At 32.8% G+C, this 19,885-nt stretch overlaps 1 protein-coding gene across 1 annotated transcript in view; it reads left to right on the top strand.

Annotated features, from left to right (window-relative positions):
* Tecrl (trans-2,3-enoyl-CoA reductase like) overlaps nt 1-19,885 on the top strand; it is an 85,849-nt gene that overhangs the window by 46,423 nt on the left and 19,541 nt on the right. The window contains exons 5-8 of the mRNA XM_090344060.1: nt 6,411-6,526; nt 15,272-15,377; nt 16,230-16,302; nt 18,459-18,502. Coding sequence (XP_090200186.1) covers nt 6,411-6,526; nt 15,272-15,377; nt 16,230-16,302; nt 18,459-18,502 — 339 coding nt within the window. The remainder of the gene's footprint in view (nt 1-6,410; nt 6,527-15,271; nt 15,378-16,229; nt 16,303-18,458; nt 18,503-19,885) is intronic.

Genomic DNA, 19,885 nt, shown 5'->3' on the forward strand with positions numbered 1-19,885 from the left:
TTTGCCATACAGAAGCTCTGCAATTTAATGCAGTCCCACTTATCCAGCCTTTCTCTAATTTGTTGTGATTCTTGGTCCTTATTAAGAAAGTTTTGACCTGTGCCAAGGAGGCCTAGTGTATCACCTATTCCTTCCTGTAAAGTTTTCAGTGTGTCAGCTTTTACCTCCAGGTCTTTGATTCATTTGGAGTTAATTCTAGTGCAGGGTGACAAAGAAGGATCCAACTTTAGTTTTCTGCAGGCGCTTAACCAGTTCTGCCAGCACAACTTGTTGAAGAGGCTGTCTTTCTTCCATTCTATTTTTTTGGCTCCCTTGTCAAAGATTAGGTGGCCATAGGTCTGTGGTTTAATATCTGGGTCCTCAGTTCTATTCCATTGGTCTTCAGGCCTGTTCTTGTTCCAGTACCAAGCTGTTTTGAGAATTATAGCTCTGTAATAGGGTCTAAAGTTTGGAACTGAAATTCCTCCAGCGCTGTTCTTTCTGCTAAGAAGTGTTTTTGCTATACGGGGTCTTTTATTATTCCATATGAAATTTTGAATTGCCTCTTCTATTTCTTTAAAGAATGCTATTGGGATATTGATGGGTATTGCGTTGAATTTGTAGATAGCCCTTGGCAAGATTGTCATTTTCACAATGTTGATTCTTCCAATCCAGGAGCATGGGAGGTTTTTCCATTTCCTTAGTTCTGCTTTAATTTCCTTTTTTAGGGTATTAAAGTTTTCATCAAAAATATCCTTTACATTCTTAGTTAAGCTAATTCCTAGGTACTTTATTTTCTTTGAGGCTATTGTGAAAGGAGATACTTTCCTGATTATTGACTCGTTCCTATTTTTAATACAATTAAAGGCTAACTTCATTTGTGTCAACACGAGCAACTAACACTATCATTTACAAAGCTGTAGATATTCCTTTAAACAAGTAAGTTTTCTTCAAATATTATACATTTAATTTAGTTCATGCTTTGCTCCTTTATTCTCGAAAATAGAAAATTAAATTTACATTTCATAATAAAATATTGTCTTTCAAGATATATTTTTGAAGGGATATCTGTTAGTGTTAAATCATGTTAAGATTGAAAATGTAATTTGTTATATCACAAACACAATATGCAATCTCCTGATCCTTCAAAAATACAGCTGGTGCATGAATTTCATCAACAATAATTCAGCACCTCTATGATGATTTAATAGCTTACTCAAATATACTGAAAGATGTTAGATATCATGATTTTTACCTAGAATATTAAGATATTCTAAAAGTCTCTGAGTACCTATATGATGAAAAGATATTTTTAACATATTTTATTTCAGAGAGACCAGTATTAGCTATGAGCTCATTACAAATTTTTATCTGTATTCTTTGAGTAAGTATTGCTAAGATGTTCTGTGGATGTGGAGTTCATGGTGACTGTACTAGAAAATCATATCTTATTTAAGAGGAAAGTGAAAATGTGAATTCTAGAAAGAGGCTAGATATCTTTAAACAAGCCTTTTGCTTCATACATTCTTTTGTTCCAATGAGTCTTTTCTTTTTTTATTATTATTTTTTCATATATTTTTATTGTAATTAATAGAAGGGTTACATAATATTTGCCAGATAGAAGCTGCATTAATTCACATACATTGATACCCCTTCACATGTTTTGGTCCCCATTTCCCTCCTCCCACCCCCACCCCTCATCTTGTTTTCCCCCCTTCCCTAACCAATTTCAAATAACCAAATACAAATATATCCGATATATCAGGTAAAAAAGTGAGATACTCTGACAATATGAGATACCCAAGGGACAGCAAAGGAGATGAGAGATAACATAGTACCTTAAGGACAACAATCATTCATTATATGGCTTTTGTTTCGATATCCTACAGGTCCTTTCATTTAGCTTCATACTATATATGGCCTTATGTATCAAGGTTTTGCTCTATTGCAAATCTCTGCTAGGAGAGCCCAAGATTACTACTGATTATGACAAATGAGGGAAACCATTGAGCCTAAGTTCCTTTGAGTCTGGCTTACTTCACTTAATATGATTTTTTTCTCAGTCTTTCCATTTCCTAACACATGGGGCAATGTCTTTGTTTTTGACAGCAGCATAGAATTCCATTGTGTACAAATACCACAACTTGTTGATCCACTCATCAACTGAGGGACATCTAGGTTGGTTCCATATCTTTGCTGTGGTAAATAGTGCTGCAATAAACATTGTTGGGCTAGTGGATTTAGTATGCCCTAGTTTCTGGATGGTTGGGTAAATGCCAAGTAGTGGAATTGCTGGGTCACAGCGGAGCTCTATATTTAGCCTTTGGAGGCACTGCCACACTGCTTTCCATAGTGGTTGAATGAGTTTGCACTCCCACCAACAGTGTAGTAGTGATCCCTCCTGGCCACATCCCCTCTAGCATCTGTTGTTATTAGTTTTCCTGTTCCTGGCCATTCTAACTGGAGTGAAGTGGAATCTTAGATTTGTTTTGATTTGCATTTCTTTTCTATTAAATGCTAAAAAGTATTTACATGACAATCACAGCCTTAACCACCTTCATTACAGAAATACTGATACAAAAGATCTTAGTTGTCCCTATTTGTAGGTCCTTCATTGTCTATATTTAGATTTATGTATTTATTCAGCTGTAATTTATTTATTTCACAAGTTTATACATCTATCTTAAATCATAGTTATTATAACAGATTATTACCCTCTCTTATCAAGAAAAACATACTTTTGGTTTTCTGCATATGTGCATCTTGTATACCTAGATTAAACCCAGCAAGAATCACATACTACAGTACTAGTATCTGTACTAAACATATACAGATACACCCTTTTGTAATCTAAAGAATTCAACAAACCAATTAATTACATAAAACATCATGTTGTCTAATGTTAGAAATACAGGCATTATTTAGAGAATACAGGAAACTATATTTCAATAATATCCAAATGGGATGTAATTTTGTTACAAAGACTTTATCCCAATGGGTTCTATATTTACATGATTTGTGAAATTACTTTTACACAGGCACAAGGATGTCTGTCTGTCTATCTATCTATCTACTTCCCTACCTATCTACCTATCTATCACAACTTGAAGAGTCTACAGAGATTCCAAAGTCTCCCAAATATCTGCTTGCCTGGTGGTATCACTGGAATTTCATTTTTAAAATAAATAATATTGTAATTTAATACACAGAACATGGTAAATAAATGATACAAGCCAAATCTGATCAGGGAAGCAAATTATAATTTAAGTGTATTTTTATCTTCAAATTAACAATACCCTATAGCAGCTTAATGTAGAATCCTTTTGATTTATAATGGAGTTTGTGTCATAGGAAAATTCATATATCTTAGCTCATTTTTTTATCTACATTGTCTATTTACATTTAACTTGTCTTTGTTTTTAGTTTTTTTTTGATAAATTGACCATTTTTATTGTTTATAGCCAGGAATTTTAAGATTTGATATTAAAATTCTCCCCCCCCCGGAAGTAACCCAATTACAAAATCTGTATAAATTTCACCAAGAGCTTAAAGAATTTGATTCAGAATCACTATTTTCTCAGCCTTACTGTTTCTTCCAGATTTACCACTCTCCAGACAAAATTTTAGAAATTCCTGTAAAGTCTAATTTTAGTAAACTTTTCCCTGCCTATTGATTTTGATAAGAGTTGTCTTTCCTCTTAGTGATACAATCATAGAATACTCACTTTGAAAAATATTAATGTTACAACTGTAACTGTAGCCCCTCTTGACATCACCCTATGAACAAAATTTAATGTAAAAAACGCTAATACTGGAACTTGAGCTCAGGGTCTGTCACCCTTGCTTTTACATTTCTCTCAAGGCTGACACTCCACCACTTCAGTCAGGTCTACTTGCTGATATTTCCTCTTTAATGGAGATAAGAATCACCCTGGCCGGATTGGAAGCACAAGCCTCCAATTTCAGACCCCAGAGGAGCTAGGACTCTTTTCATTAGCTACAACATCTGGCTTTCATTGATATTTTCAGGGTAGCTTGGCAGAATAGCAGATGCCTGCCTATAGAACTGGAATCATATTGTAGATTGGTCATTTTGTAAAAACATCAGTCTCTAAGCTTCCTCATGTTTCACAGAATTCTTGGTTGTTACTCTCATTAGCATCAAATGAAATACAATGAATTTAGAGAGTGAAGAATTATAAGCTACCAGTTAAAGGTAAAAATCTTGAAAATTTGCACAACTTGTTCATGGTTTCTTTGAAATCACATAAAATTTATGATATGGGAGAGGAAACACTTGGGTCCAAGCTATCATATTATACAACTTTCTATGGAATGATAGCTTGGACCCAAGTGTTTTTACTTTTTTATAAGAAAAATTCCACATACAGAATCTTTCATATATTTGTGTAAATACCCATTTTTATACTGTCACCACTCTGATTACTTTCTAAGTTTAATGCAAACAACTTTCACCATTTCTTACATTTATAATCAAATGAATTATATTGAAAGTGGCATTAGGCATTTTCTCTAGAACCTTCAAGATACATACTTCAAGTCTTACTGTTGTTCTACCCTTTATGTTTCAGTATCAGTATTTGTGATAAAATATTGAGAGGTTTAAAATAAATATTCAATTATTCTAAAATACTTTCCTGAATTAAATGATACACCTAAGAATATAATTTAATTTCCTCTGACCCAAACAAACTTCGCGTATCTGACTTCTTATATGTGATAGGATTTTATTAATGTAATAATTGGGGTTCTTTAAACTATAATTATTATTTATAAAATTGTTCATTTCTGGCTTATTCCAATAGTCTAATAGCATTTGCCCATTTTTTATTTTTTCATGTATTTTTATTGTAATTAATAGAAGGGTTACATTATATTAATCAGATAGAACATGCATTACTTCACAAACATTAATACTTTTCTCATGTCTTGGTCCCCATTTCCCTCCCCCCCACCCCTTCCCCTCATCTTGTTTTCCCCCCTTCCCTATCCTATTTCAAATAACCAAATAAGCATATATATATATGCTATATCAAATAATAAGGTAAAATACTGTAACAATATGAGATAACCAAGGGACAGCAAAAGCCATATAATGAGTGATTGTTGTTCTTAATGTACCAAATTTTATTTTTTTGTGTGTGTTGGTTTTGAGGCCTGAAATTGGGGTCTAGGTGTTGTCGCTGAGCTCATTCTCCTAAGATTAGTGCTCTACTACTTTGAGCAATAGTGCCATTTCATGCTTTCTGGTGGATAATTTGAAAAAAGAGTCTCAGAGACTTTCCTGCCAGGGCTGGCTTTAAGCTACGATCCTCAGTTCTCATCCTCCTGAGTACATAGAATTACAAACATGAGCCATCTGTGCCTGGCTTCATATTTCATTTTATTAGAGAGGATGCTATAGGAATAAATACTTTATACTAATAGACAAATTTTTCATTGAAAAAATTTAGGTATATACCACTGTGACCAGTCTGTGAGCTACATATACACACATATGTATCATTTACTCACAGAATATAGCTATAGTGAATTCCCTCCAGTGTTGTGAACAAAATTTTTTCTAGTACTTTTTTATGAGTATCAACTAGTTGTACAAGGGGATTTCATTTTTACATGTCCACATATGCATGCATACAATGCTATTAGAGTCATCTGCCATTCATCTCTCACACACTTCCCAATTGAAACTCAACAAGCTTCATGTTTCTTTTCCCAAAAATGCCCATATAAGATAGTGATGGTATTCACTCACCTTGTCCACAGTCCATAGTCCTTTTATGGACTATTGTATGCACAATACACACATATATTTGAATAAAATGTCCATAGGTTTAAATTTTCTAATTAGAATTAGGAAAACATGAAAACAAAATCAGACAGTTAACAGCAGAAAAAGTAGTCACTGTTGTTATCTTTAACCATTCTCTTGAATATTCAGAAGGAATTATATTATTTTCTCAAAATTTACCTATTTCCTAGAAATTTTAACCTATTAGCATAAAAAACAAATAATGTACTGCTAGTAGATCCCATAAAGTATTGCCAATCAGTTGATTGAAATCCTATTGCCTAATGGAAAATAGAGAGAAAAGAGAAAGAAAGGGTGAAAGAAAGAAGGAACGGATAAAAGAAAGAAAAGAAAGAGAAGGAGGAAGGCTAAGAAATGACAAATAAAGAGAAAAAAACTAAAGAAAGAAAAGATAGGAAAAAAGAATCAAGTATGGGAAAAGAATCAATACCTTAGTAAACCCATTTAAACTCAAGCAAGGACAGTGCACCTGTCAGACAGACACTCACTTCTCCATTCCACCACTTCATGTTTAGCTGAATTCTCATGAACATAGGTAAGCTTACTAAATGATTTCCAAAACTTTACTGCTCAGTCTAAACCACCTTCTCATTTTCAGGTATTTTTGGCAGAATATACAGGGCCTCTGCTGATATACCTCCTCTTTTATCTGAGAATCTCCTATATATATGATGTGAAAGAAAGTTCTAGAAGAGTACGCCACCCTGTAGTACAGTAAGTAATACATACAGTGTATACTGTATATATGAAAGTGAAGGTGATTCTGCATGCTCTTCAAACTGATATACATATTTGTAAACCCATCTAAAAATGAATACATCTTAAGTAATATATGTTATACATCTAAATTTTAGAGCAGAACATCATGTTAACTTCACAGCATACTACTGAAGATTAGCAAATTCATCTTTATCATCTTGTGATATGAGGTTACTATCATCTGATCAGCATCATGAAAGAGTATCATGGCATTCATCACCAGACTGAGAAACTATAAATGTTCACATTCATAACAGTATAACAGACATTAAATAGATAAGACTTACATAACATAGTACAGATCTCCTTTAGCAAGCTACTACTGCTAATTAATATTGTATGTAAATACATTTAAGATTGACTTAATTCGAGGAAAATTTATTTTAGGTAACTAATATTTATACAATAAGATTGCAATTTTATAAATATAAACTATTAAGTATGCCCCAAATTGCAGTATATTAATAATAAAAATGGTGATTGTAATTAGCAAGACAAATCAGGAAATTCAAAGCATCTGCAAAAGAAGCTTAAAGGAATAAAGAATAAATGTGCCATTTACAGGACCCAAAGTATAAATGCATCTATATAAAATATAGGTAATTGTACACACAAAACTAATCCACCTATTAAAAATAGAAATTTACTTTTATAATTCAAATTCATGCTTAAAGAAAATTTTAAAATAAATTTTATTGTCCATAGTGCTTTAAAAACATCAACCACAAATATAAACCTCTTGTTTCCATATTTTGGAGTTCATTTTGCATGGATCATTTTACATGGGCATATAAACCAAGCTGCTGAGCTATTAAGATTGTTGTTTTCAATGTACTATGTGCAATTATAACTCCTGTTGTAGCTGTATTTGATTTTGGTATCCTGTATATTGTATACACACATATCTGAATTAGGGAAGGGAAGGAGAAACAAAATATAGAGACAAAAGACAAAGGACAGTGGATAAAAGACAAATGCAACAGTAATATTCATGAGAAAATATATTGGAAATGAACTTTACAACTTGGAGGAAGGGCTAGGGGAGGGAAAGTGAGCAAAAAACATGGGAAGGGGTAGCAATATTTGAGAAGAAATATATGCACCACCTGACATATGTAACTGTAACCCCTCTGAATATTATCTTTACCATATTTTCTTTCATTTAATTTTATTCATCTAATTTTATATTTCTTTTTGAAGTGTGACCCCTCCCTCATTTTCTCCAGCTTTTCAGTTTCCTGAGCCACTACCTAACAAGTTATAAAATTCATTTCCAACATAGCATCTAGTGACTATCACTGTTGAATTGGTTTACTCTTCATTCCAATGTTTCTATGATTCCTGTTCCCTTCTCTAAATCAGATAATCTTATACACAAGATGAAAGGTATAGGAATAATAATAATAATAATAATAATAATAATAATAATAATAATGCGACATCAGGAAATAAACAAAAGGGCAAACAGGAAATAAAAAAGAAAGAACTGAAAACAATAAACTAAAAGAAATGAACAGTATTGCTTACATGCTTACATATTTAGACATTTCAGTTCCTGGAGAGGATCACAATGGCTCAATATATGTATGTGAATAAATGAAGAACATCTTCAAATTAGAATATTTCCCTCAAAATTTAAGGCTTTTTTTTTTGCCAGTCATGAGGCTTGAGCTCAGGGCCTGAGCACTGTCCTTGGACTTTCTCAAGGCTAGAGCTTTACCACTTGAGCCTCAGAAATACTCCTGGCTTTTTGTTATGTATGTGGTACCAAGGAATCAAACCTGGGTCTTCGTGCATGCTAGGCAAGCACTCTACCACTAGGCCAAACTCCCGGCCCTTAAGGCATTTTTAAAAAAAAATTCTTTAGACCACTTATTAATGGGAGTGGTTGTATGTTTGAAGATTTGTTATTGCTGCTTTAAGTTTTTGAGCTCTAGGTATATATATAATATGAGGCCCTTGTCTGTTTTATAGCTAGTGAAGAGCTCCAATTCTGTGGGCTTTCTATTGATCTTGTTATCTATGTCTTTTAGCATGCTTAAGTTCTGCAGTTTAATGCAGTTCCATCTATCCAGCCTTTCTTTGATTTGTTGTGTTTCTGGATCTTTAATTAGAAAATTTTGACCTGTACCAAGGAGCCCTAGTATATCCCCTATTCCTTCCTGTAGTATCTTCAGAATATCTGATGTTGAGGATTTTAATCGGCTTGGAACTGACTCTGCTGTAGGATTTAGCTTCAGTTTTCTACATATCAACAGCACTTTGCTACTGTATTAGCTCGCAAAAATACCTTCATTGGCCATTTTCAAGAAATCTAACAACAACAGACCTAGTGTGATATTGCCAAAAGGAAACATAGCTACACGGTTGGTAGGAGTGTAAACTTGTTCAACCACACCAGAAAGCAGTATGGTGGTTTCTCCATTAAACATAGAGCTACCCTATGATCCAGCTATCCCACTACTATTTACAAAATGATCACACACAAGGCCACACTGAAACTACTAGCACATCTATGTTCCTTGCAGTATTATGTGCCACAGCTAAAATATGGAACCAAACCCAGATGCCCCTCAGTAGATGAATAGATCAAGAAAATGTGGTATATATACACAACAGAATTCTACACTGTCATCAGACAGAATGACATCACCACATTTGTATGGAATAGGAAGACCTAGAAAAAAATCCTATTAACTGAAATAAGACAGACCCAAAAAGCATAGACTTCAAGATTTCCTCATTTGTAATAATTAGGTATCTAGAGGATTGCAATAGCTCATATGTGATCATATATATGACCATATAAAATAATTCTAATTGAAATGAACTCCAAGATATGGAAAAAAAGAGTTTGTTGTTGTTGATGATGATGATGATGATGATGATGATGATGATGATGATGATGATGAAGTTTCTAATATACTGTGTGAAGTTATTTCTTTTCTTTCTGGTGGGTTTTTTTTGTTGTTTTTCTTTTGGTTCATCCACTGTTGTCACTGTTTTTGATTTAGATACCCTGGGTCTTTTTACATTTATCTGATTTGGGGAAGGAAAGGGAAATGACAAAACAGTGAAACAAAAACAAATGGTGAAATAATTCAACAGAGATACTCACAACACCCTATGTTGGAAATGAACTTTACAATTTGGAGGAAGGTGTCAGGGTAGGGAAAGAAGGAGAAAATAAGAGAAGGGGTAATAGTGTTCAACAAGAAAAGTACTCATTACGTAAAGAATAAGTCATCTTAACCTCTCTGTAACTTTAAACTCTCTGTAAATCACATTTTCAATAAAATAAAAATTTAAAATTATGACAATTATCAAATCATAGTATACAATTATGATAATATTTTCTGATGATAAATCAATTTTTTTCTTTCTTTTCTCTCAGAAAGCAAATTAAAGACAAATAGTACAATTCACATGATGCATTAGGATGTGTGGGCAAAAATTTATACGAATAAAGAAACAATAAATATTGTAAATTTAAAATGCCCTAGGAAGATTAGAGAGCAAAATATAAATACTTAGGTCAGGGAGACTTTACATTCAGGAGCACAAAGTTGATTTATAATTTTTCATCCCTAATCAACATTTCTGTTAACATCAATCACTATGTTCCAATCACTTTCTTGTCCTAATTTCCTATGATGGTCCAATCATATTTGCACATATTTTCATATTTTCCCCTTTCCCAACTTCTATATCCTTTTCATCTCTATTTTTCCAGATTTTAAATAGAAAGTCAATATTTATTATTCAGAATAGCCATGCTTGGTCCTTTAATAATAAATTTCTTCCTAAAATAATTTCCTAGTAAAATGATTTTCAAGAGATGTGTCCAATTCACCATTATCAACTATTTCCTGTCTCTCTAAAATTTTCAATCTATTTTACAATAGGTATATTTAGACATTATTGCATTTTCACATCTAGACATAGGATCTGAACATAGTATCTGGACAAAGACTTGAGGGATATGAAATAAAATGTTTTGAAGCAATGGGTACATATATTTTTCACTTTGCACACATTGAAAGGAAAAAACAGAACTCCCTGAATGGGAGTTGTGAGATTGTGTTACTAATCATGTGACACTAAGTATTTTAAAGCTTTTTCCAGGGATAGATCACATTTCAGTTTAATTTGAGGAATTATTATGTGGGTGTGGTTGCACATGCAGACTAGGTTAACTCACTGTAGGCACAAGAAGAAGCACTGGTTCCAGGCACGTGAAGTTGGTCCTGTGTGATGATGGACTGATATGAGAATACTCACAAACATTAACTTTTATTACTTTCCTTTCTAAAATGAAGGTTGCCTTCAACAAGTTGTACAAATGAATTACAATTGACAAAGCAATTTAGGCATGCAATGCATCTTTGCCTCAGTTGTTAGAGCATCAGTTAATAAGCAAAATATGACATACAGAGTTTGAATCCTGGTCTCAGAACAAAAACAAAACAAAACAGAAAATAGAACAGTCTGTACCTAAGAGAAGAAGAAAAATCCTGATCCAATTGCAGAGTGAAAATATTGAATGACAATTTAGTAGCATTCACTTCTTTTTTATTTTTATTATTTTATTTTTTATTGTCAGAGTAATGTATAGAGGGTAATGTGTACATTTGCCAGATTGTAGGTGAATTATTTCTCACACATTGATACTCCTTCATATAGTTTTGTCCCCATTTCTCTTCCCCCAACCCCTCCCAATTATCTCGTTTTTCATCTTCCCTTTCCTATTTCAAATAAGCAAATAAATGTATATGCAATATACCAGGTAACAAAGTCAGATACAGTAACAATATGAGATTAACCAAAAGGCAACAAAAGAGAAGAGAAATAACAGCACATTAAGAACAACAATCACACGACAGAAAGCTCTTGTTTCCATATGCTGGAGATCCTTTCATTTAGCCTCATCCTGTATGACCTTATGTATATAGGTTTTAAGCCATTGTGATTCTCTGTTAGGAAATTCCTTGATGTGCACTAATTATTACAAATGAGGGAAATCATTGAGCCTCTGTTCCTTTGGGTCTGGCTTACTTCACTTAATACAATTTTTTTCCAAGTCTTTTAATTTCCTTGCAAATGGAGAGATACCATTCTCTCTGATGGATACATAGAATTCCATTGTGTATAAGTACCATATATTCATCCAATCATCTACTGAGGGGCATCTTAGTAGCAGCCACTTCTTAAATTTTATTTTTATCTTCAAACATTACAAAGGATTTGCAATTCAGCAAAGTAGTATATGAATAGAGTGTATCTTGATCATTTTCAACACTTTCATCATTTTTTATTCCCATAATTTCCTTCAAACTACCGAATTTTGAAGAATAGTAATTGAAGTTTAACTTCATTTCCTTTTCTTCCTTTCTTTATTGTCAACCCTCCGTTCCATGGTCCCACTCCCCCTTTCAAGTAAATGTTCTTAGGTGTTTATTTTGTTATATTTTCTAAGAATTCTACAGTTTGAATTTTCTCACAGTTATGGAAGGTAGAATTCATTTAGAAATATACTACTATACTATGTAGAATAGTACACAAATATATTAACAAAGTTATGGCAGATACATAGAAACAGTCATATCTTTATAGCAAATATGTGCCATGAAACTAACATAAAGCACAAGGGGAAAGAATATTTTTAGCAGCATTCCAAAACAAATGGATTGACAGTTGTTACTATTCTTTTTCTTCCTTTTTTCTTTTTTTCATACATTTTTATTGTAATTAATAGAAGGGTTACATTGTATTCACCAGATAGAAGGTGCATTACTTCACACACATTGAGACCCTTTCTCACGGTTTAGTCCCCATTTCCCTCCACCCCCCGCCTCTCATCTTGTTTTTTCCCCTTCCCTATCCTATTTCAAATAACCAAATATGCATATATACAATATATCAAATAACAAGGTAAAATGCTGTAACAATATGAGAGAACCAAGGGACAGCAAAAGAGATGAGATAACAAAGTACATTAAGGACAACAATCACTCATTATATGGCTTTTGTTTCCATATCCTGGAGGTCCTTTCATTTAGCATCATTCTATATGGCCTTATGTATCTAGGTTTTGCTCTAATGTAAATCTCTGCTAAGAGAGCCCAAAGTTTCTACTGATTATTACAAATGAGGGAAATCATTGAGTCTATGTGCCGTTTTGTTTGGCTTACTTCACTTAATATTATTTTTTCTAAATCTTTCCATTTCCTTACAAATGGGGTGATGTTCTTTCTGATGGCAGGATAAATTTCCATCGTGTATAAATACCACATTTTGTTGATCCACTCATCAAGTGAAGGGCATCTGGGTTGGTTACATATCTTTGCTATGGTAAATAGTGCTGCAATGAACATCGTTGTGCTATTGGATTTAGTATGTCCTTGTTTCTGGACTTTTGGGTAAATGCCAAGGAGTGGGATTGCTGGGTCATAGGGGAGTTCTATGTTTAGTCTTTTGAGGAACTGCCATACTGCTTTCCATAGTGGTTGAATGGGTTTACACTCCCACTAACAGTGTAGGAATGATCCCTCCTGGCCACTTCCCCTGAGCATTCTTATACACAAGCACAGCATTTGTAAATAAACAACTCTGTGATAAATATATTTATGTGAAATTGCTCCCCAAAATTAAATATGATAAGTTTGTGTGAGTAATTTCAGAGTAGAAATATAAAGCATTTTCAAAATTTAGAAATTTATAAAGGCTTATAAAATAATGGCAAAAATTTTAAGGTACTACTTTAAGGTCAGGATGGCCTTATTTCACAAGGATAAGTAATTTTGCAATGCCACACCACCTAGTAACATACATTAAAATATTAAATCACAAAAATTGCTTCGAATCATAACACCCAATCACACTTTCAATTTTGCTAATTTCAAAAAGATGCAGATTTCTATGTGTGATCCAAAACCATGAACTTCCTTACATCTTAGGTCTTTCACACTGGGACTAAAGGGAACCTCCAACCTATCAACTATTTTCTGAATACTTACCTATTTTCTGAATTTTTCCACATTTTTGGATTTTTCATCTACAACCTGTTTGGTATATAGCCTTATGTGAAGATTGATAAAATTGAAGTCATGCAGTCCTTCTTAATACCTATTTGATAAATGCTGATATGTTTTCAAATGCTATGACTGGGAAAGGTATCAAATCTAATTTGTACTTACAGTCAATTTAACAATGTATATATAAAATCCTAGTTTTTCTCAAGAAGCAAAATAAAATTAATGAGAAAAAAATAATGCCCCTAAAATGAAATTAAGCTTGCTGAGTGACTAACCAGGGCTATGGATGTGACATTTTGAAAATAAGCCTCTTAAGATCATGATTACGTTTGCTTCTATAGATTTTTACTGTAGTGTACAAGAATTCAGTGATATAATTTATAAGTACCAGCTCTTGATGCCATGTTTACTGTTTAAGACTCAACTCAAATGTTGGGCTAAATTTTTATTCTTTCTGACAAAATAGACAGCTCTATTAGAAATGTTTATAATGGAACCAGGACATTCACCTCTTTCATGACCTTGGATGCCTGAAAAGGTGATTCCTCACTTATCTGTGCTGTTGTTACATCACTTAATACTCAGAACTACAAACATGCACATAGCATGGAACTTGTATCTTAGTAATAGATATTCATGTATATTTATTCATATGGGTCAATGAAGAGATAGATACTCTGTTTACTTAAATAAGTTAATGAGGTCGAGTTTGTTTTTGCTTTTATCAAACTTCTTGGTGATCACATAGGAATTTGCCAATTTTGTTAAAATAAAAGAGAGTTCAAAAATGAATTAAATATCTTTGAAGTATAATTTTGCATAGGGTGTGATATTTTATACTGTGCTCAGTTTTTATTGTCTAATTTTATTATCTTTTGTCCCTACTTATTTATTAAGAAAAACCAATTTTGGGGATTTTAACTACTATTAATAACAACGTAAACATGGAAAATATTACTTTATTCTCTATTCTGGCATATGTATCTTTGCAAATCATACTTGACATTTACTATTGAAATAGTGACTATAAAAATGACAAGAGGTGTTAAGTTAGAACACCATAGAAACAAGTGCACCAATAAACAAAATGTTATACACATATTAGACAGGAAAAACACAGAGAAAATAGCAAACAATTATAATAAAAACAAAATGTGCATTATAATTGCAGAGAAAATGAACGTCAAATTTTCTCAATCTTAGTACTTGCTAAAGGACAATTGGATAATTAAAAAGGTATTTGGAATATTATAAAATGTCAAATGAATTCTAAGTAGGATTTGGATATTTTTAAACTTGTAAAGTATCTGCTTTCTTTTTGACACATTAGTGTGCATATATTTAAATTATATTTATGGTTATTCCTGTGGAAGATGTGAACATAAATATAATTGGTAATATAAAATAATTCTAGTTTAATCAGTAGTAATTTTGGAGACTCATAGCAGTTACTTTCCTTACTGAATAAATTTAGGAAATATCTATAATGAAATGTTCAAATGAACAGAACTATATTTGAGTAACATAAATAACATTACCTAATTAACTGAATATTTTAGTCTACTAATAAAAATTAAAAAGGTTATGAAAAATTAGGCTCAGAACTGTACAGAGAATTTAATGACCATGTATTTTTCTGTTTTTTATTTTTCTTCTTTTCTTCCAGTTTGGCTTGTTTCTGCCATTGTATTCATTATATACGATTCCTTTTGGAGACTTTATTTGTTCATAAAGTTTCTACAGGAAGTACGCCTTTGAAAAACTTAATAAAGGTGAGGATTAATGCATTTCATATTCTGTTATTGGAATTTTGCTCAAATCTTTTGTGAAATGTTCAATTATGTGTTTTCTTCATAAGACTAAAGTTCTGTGCCCAATGCTATTGTTGTATATTATGCACTTTGTTAATGAGGGTTGTGAGTGATCATTTTTGTGGGTGTTCCTGGGTACGGGCAAACAAAGACTCATCATGACTATATATCATGATTTTATATAGTATATAGCCCAAAGAAGTACGAAGATGTGAAAACTTGTCACTACAAAAGAATAATAGTTGTGTGTTACACTCAACTATTCCTAAACTGAAAGCATGTATTTTCTATTTTTTTTTTTTTTGCCAGTCCCGGGCTTGAGCTCAGGGCCTGAGCACTGTCCTTGGACTTTCTCAAGGCTAGAGTTCTACCACTTGAACCTCAGCATCAATTCTGGCTTTTTTCTATGTATGTGGTACCGAGGAATTGAACCTGGGTCTTCGTGTATGCTAGGCAAGCACTCTACCACTAGGCCAAACTCCCGGCCCTGTATTTTCTTATTAGAGAAAAAATATGGTAGTACAAATGCTTAACTGCTTTTTATTTTATTTGTTTAATATCATGTAATTTTTACAAAGATTGTTCATTAATCCTTATTTTGACAGGAAAATGTTAATATTTTTAATACATAAAGGTTAAATTTGACATATTAATTAGATCATAAAAAGGGACATATTTTATTAGTGATATCAGCAAGGAAGTTTAAAATTCTACTGTCTTCTGTGAAAGCACACATTATTCAATATTGCAGTATGTAATTTAAAGTATAAGTAATGGTTTTAATAATTTTGTTATGCTTTGTTTTACCTTTAGGGCTGTGCATTTTACTGGATATTCACTTCTTGGATTGCCTACTACATTAATCACCCACATTATACACCACCATGTAGGTGAAATTTCTACTTGCCTAACCCCACATTATATTACCAATAATGGAGGTCCAATCTGAATCTCATTGAGCAGAAACAATAGGACTTATTTAGAAGTTTCATACCACAGTTCACCCAAATGATTTGAAGGTTTGAAAAGCGAAAATGTTGACTTGAAGTTTTTTTAATGACTAAACAATCTTTAGACAAGTTAACAGATGATAGAACACTATGAGACTTAATAATAGGAAAGATGAAAGATTGGAAAATAATATTTTATATTCAATTTTTAAATATTTTTTATTGTAATTAATAAAAGGGTTACATGATATTTGCCAGATAGGAGGTGCATTAATTCACATACATTGATACCCTTTCACATGTCTTGGTACCCATTACCCTCCCTTCCCCCCACCCTACCCTGTCTTGGTTTTCCCCCCTTTATTCAATTGTTTTTACTACTAATTAACTATTAAATATTTTTATATTAATGATAAATATAATAATTATTTTAAATGTTATTAATTGAGGAAAAATAGAGCTTTTGCTTTCCTTACACCTTGCTTTCTACTTTTAACTGAATTAGCTAATTACTTGGCTCAGATCATCAGCAATTTGAAGAAAAGCTCAGGGAGGCAAAGCTGAATCTTTAGTTCATGGCCTTGTTCTGATCACGGAATTTCATTTTTTGATATAGTGTTAATTTTGCTTTTCTCAAACCACAGACCAATAAGTATACAAAGAGGAGTCAAATCTTTAAATTCTTTTCCATTTAGATGAAAATTACTTTTGTTCAAATCTGACAGTCTTAAATTTTATATTCTGTGAAGCCCTGAGTCAGTGGCTCATGCCTATGAATAAGCCTAGCTACCCAGGAAGCGGAAATCTGGGGATCATGGTTCCAAGCTAGCTGAGGCAGAAAAGTCTCTTCTTTCCAATTAACCACTTAAGAGCTGGAAGTGATTTTGATGGTCACAGGGTAGACCACTAGCCTTGAGTGCAGAGAAGCTCAGGGACTGCCCAATCAACCAAAAAAAGAAGTAAACACACACACACACACACACACACACACACACACACAGTGGAAATTTATTAAATATTTTTCTATTTTTTAAATTTTTATTTTATTGTCAGGGTGATTGAGTACATTAAGTTTTGAACATTGTTATGCCTTCCTATGCTTTTCTCCCACTTCTTTTCCTCCTACCTCTTTCCAGGTTGTAAAGTTCATTTTTATCTTGTTATTTTAAAAAGTATTTATTTATTGAACAAAACTATATTATTATTTTCATTGACATAGAGAGATTAAAAAGAGTTTTACTAAACTCACAAAATGCAGTTTAGTCCATGATCATAATATTCAAATTTTTCTTTCTTTTAAATATTAACACTGCACTATTAATACTGAAGGATGTATGACTTCAAAGAATTGATTTCAAGTAATTTATCATGAGGAAAACTTATTAAATATTTATACATAGATATGTTTATTTCATATTGGCTTAATAAAAGGAGATGTGGAAAGGTTACAGTCTCATATCAAATACAAGGCAATAGCAGTGAATTTTCTTCATGTGTGTAAGTCAGTGGATAACAAGGCATATTGCCAGAGCTTATGCCTATATTCTAGAATCTTGAAAGGTAAATATAGAAAGACTGAAGTGCAAGGAACTAAGTTCAGGTAGAGTCTCACTGACTACTTGAAGAGAAAGTTGGTCAGTCATGCTTGTAATCTGAGCTACAAAAGTGTCACTGTAGAGAGCTGAGAGTTTGGCCTAGTGGTAAGAGTGCTTGTCTAGCATGCATGAAGACTGGGGTTCAATTCCTTGGTACCACATACACAGAAAAAAAGCTGGGAGTGGTGCTGAAGCTCAAGGGCAAGAGCTCTGTCCAAGGAACTCTATCATTATATGTTAATATGTATTAATTATATTAATATGCTAATATATTAATATATGTAATTTTCCAAGGCCATATTATTATATTATTAGTTCTATTACTTAACATAGATGTTAAAAACACTTTAGTCATGGTAGAGATAATGGAATATGCACAATACTATAGGTTAGAGACTTTATAATAGTCGGAAATATGTCTATATTTTTCAAATGTGTTTCTGAAAAATACTTTATTTTTTTTAATTTCCATACTACTTTCTCTTTCTACTATTTAGCATTTGGAAACAGGCAAATCACAGTGTCTGCTATCAATTTTCTGGTAAGTTTCATACATAATTTTGATATTTGTACTTCAAGTTTATTATTAACTTAAAAAACACATTGTTTTTGAATAATTGTACTGTGATGGATTTATTTTATGTGATAAATGTGATGATACTATACAGTTGAGCAAGCCAAATATTGGAAGTAAACAAATAAATGCATATACAATATACCAGGTAACAAATTCAGATATGGTAACAACATGAGATAAACCACAAGAAGAAAAAAGGAGAAAAGAAATGACTTCACAAATTACATAAAGAAAGACTTCACTGAAGAGGAAATAAGAATGGCCAGTAGACACATGAAGAAATGTTCCACACCTCTGGCCATAAAAAATGCAAATCAAAATAACTTTGAGATTCCACCTCACTCCAATTAGAATGGCAATTATCAAAAAATTTTAATAACAACAGATACTGGCAGGGCTGTGGCCAGGAGGCCACACTGTTGGTAGGAGTTTAAATTTGTTCATCCATTTTGGAAAGCAATATGGAAATTCCTCAAAAGACTAAACATAGAGTTCCCCTATGACCCAGCAATCCCAAGCGTGGGTGGGCATTTACCCAAATGTCCAGAAACTAGGATATACTAAAGCCACTAGCACAAAAATGCACTTTGCAGCACTATTTACCATAGGTAAGATATGGAACCAACCCTGATACCCCTCAGTAAATGAATGGATCAACAAGATGTGATATTTATACACAATGGAATTTTATGCTCGCATCAGAAAGAATGACATTGCCCCAATTCGTAAGGAAATGGAAGGGATTAGAGAAAATCTTATGTGAAGTAAGCCAAAGGAACATAGGGTCAAGGGTTTCCCTCATTTTAAACAGTTAGTACACATCTAGGATTCTCCTAGCAGAAGATCACAATAGTTCAAATGCTATGCATATATGGCCATATTGGATGTGACTAAGTGAAATGAACTCTAGGATATGAAACAAGAGATTTATCTTTATGATTATTGTTCTTTCTTTTTTCTTTCTTTCCCTTTATTCTTCATTTCTTTCCCTCCCTCCCTCCCTCCCTCCCTTCCTTCCTTCCTTCCTTCCTTCCTTCCTTCCTTCTTTCCTTTCTTCCTTCCTTCCTTTCTCCCTTCTTTCCTTCTTTTCTCTTTCTCTTCCTTCCTTCCTTCCTTCCTTCCTTCCTTCCTTCCTTCCTTCCTTCCTTCCTCTCTCTCTTTCTCTCTCTCTCTCTCTCTCTCTTTCTTTCTTTCTGAATTTCTGTATTTCTCTCTTTCGTTCATTGTGTCTATCCTTTCTTCCTTGCTTCCCTCCTTCCTTCCTCAACTTTGTTTCCTCTGGGGATTTTTATCTAGGAATTCAACACTTTCAGACTAATCTCAATCTGATTCTTCACAGCATTCTAT

Source organism: Megascapheus bottae, chromosome 13 (assembly GCF_031878675.1).
Source record: "Megascapheus bottae isolate mThoBot1 chromosome 13, mThoBot2.hap1, whole genome shotgun sequence".
Lineage (NCBI taxonomy): Eukaryota > Metazoa > Chordata > Mammalia > Rodentia > Geomyidae > Megascapheus > Megascapheus bottae.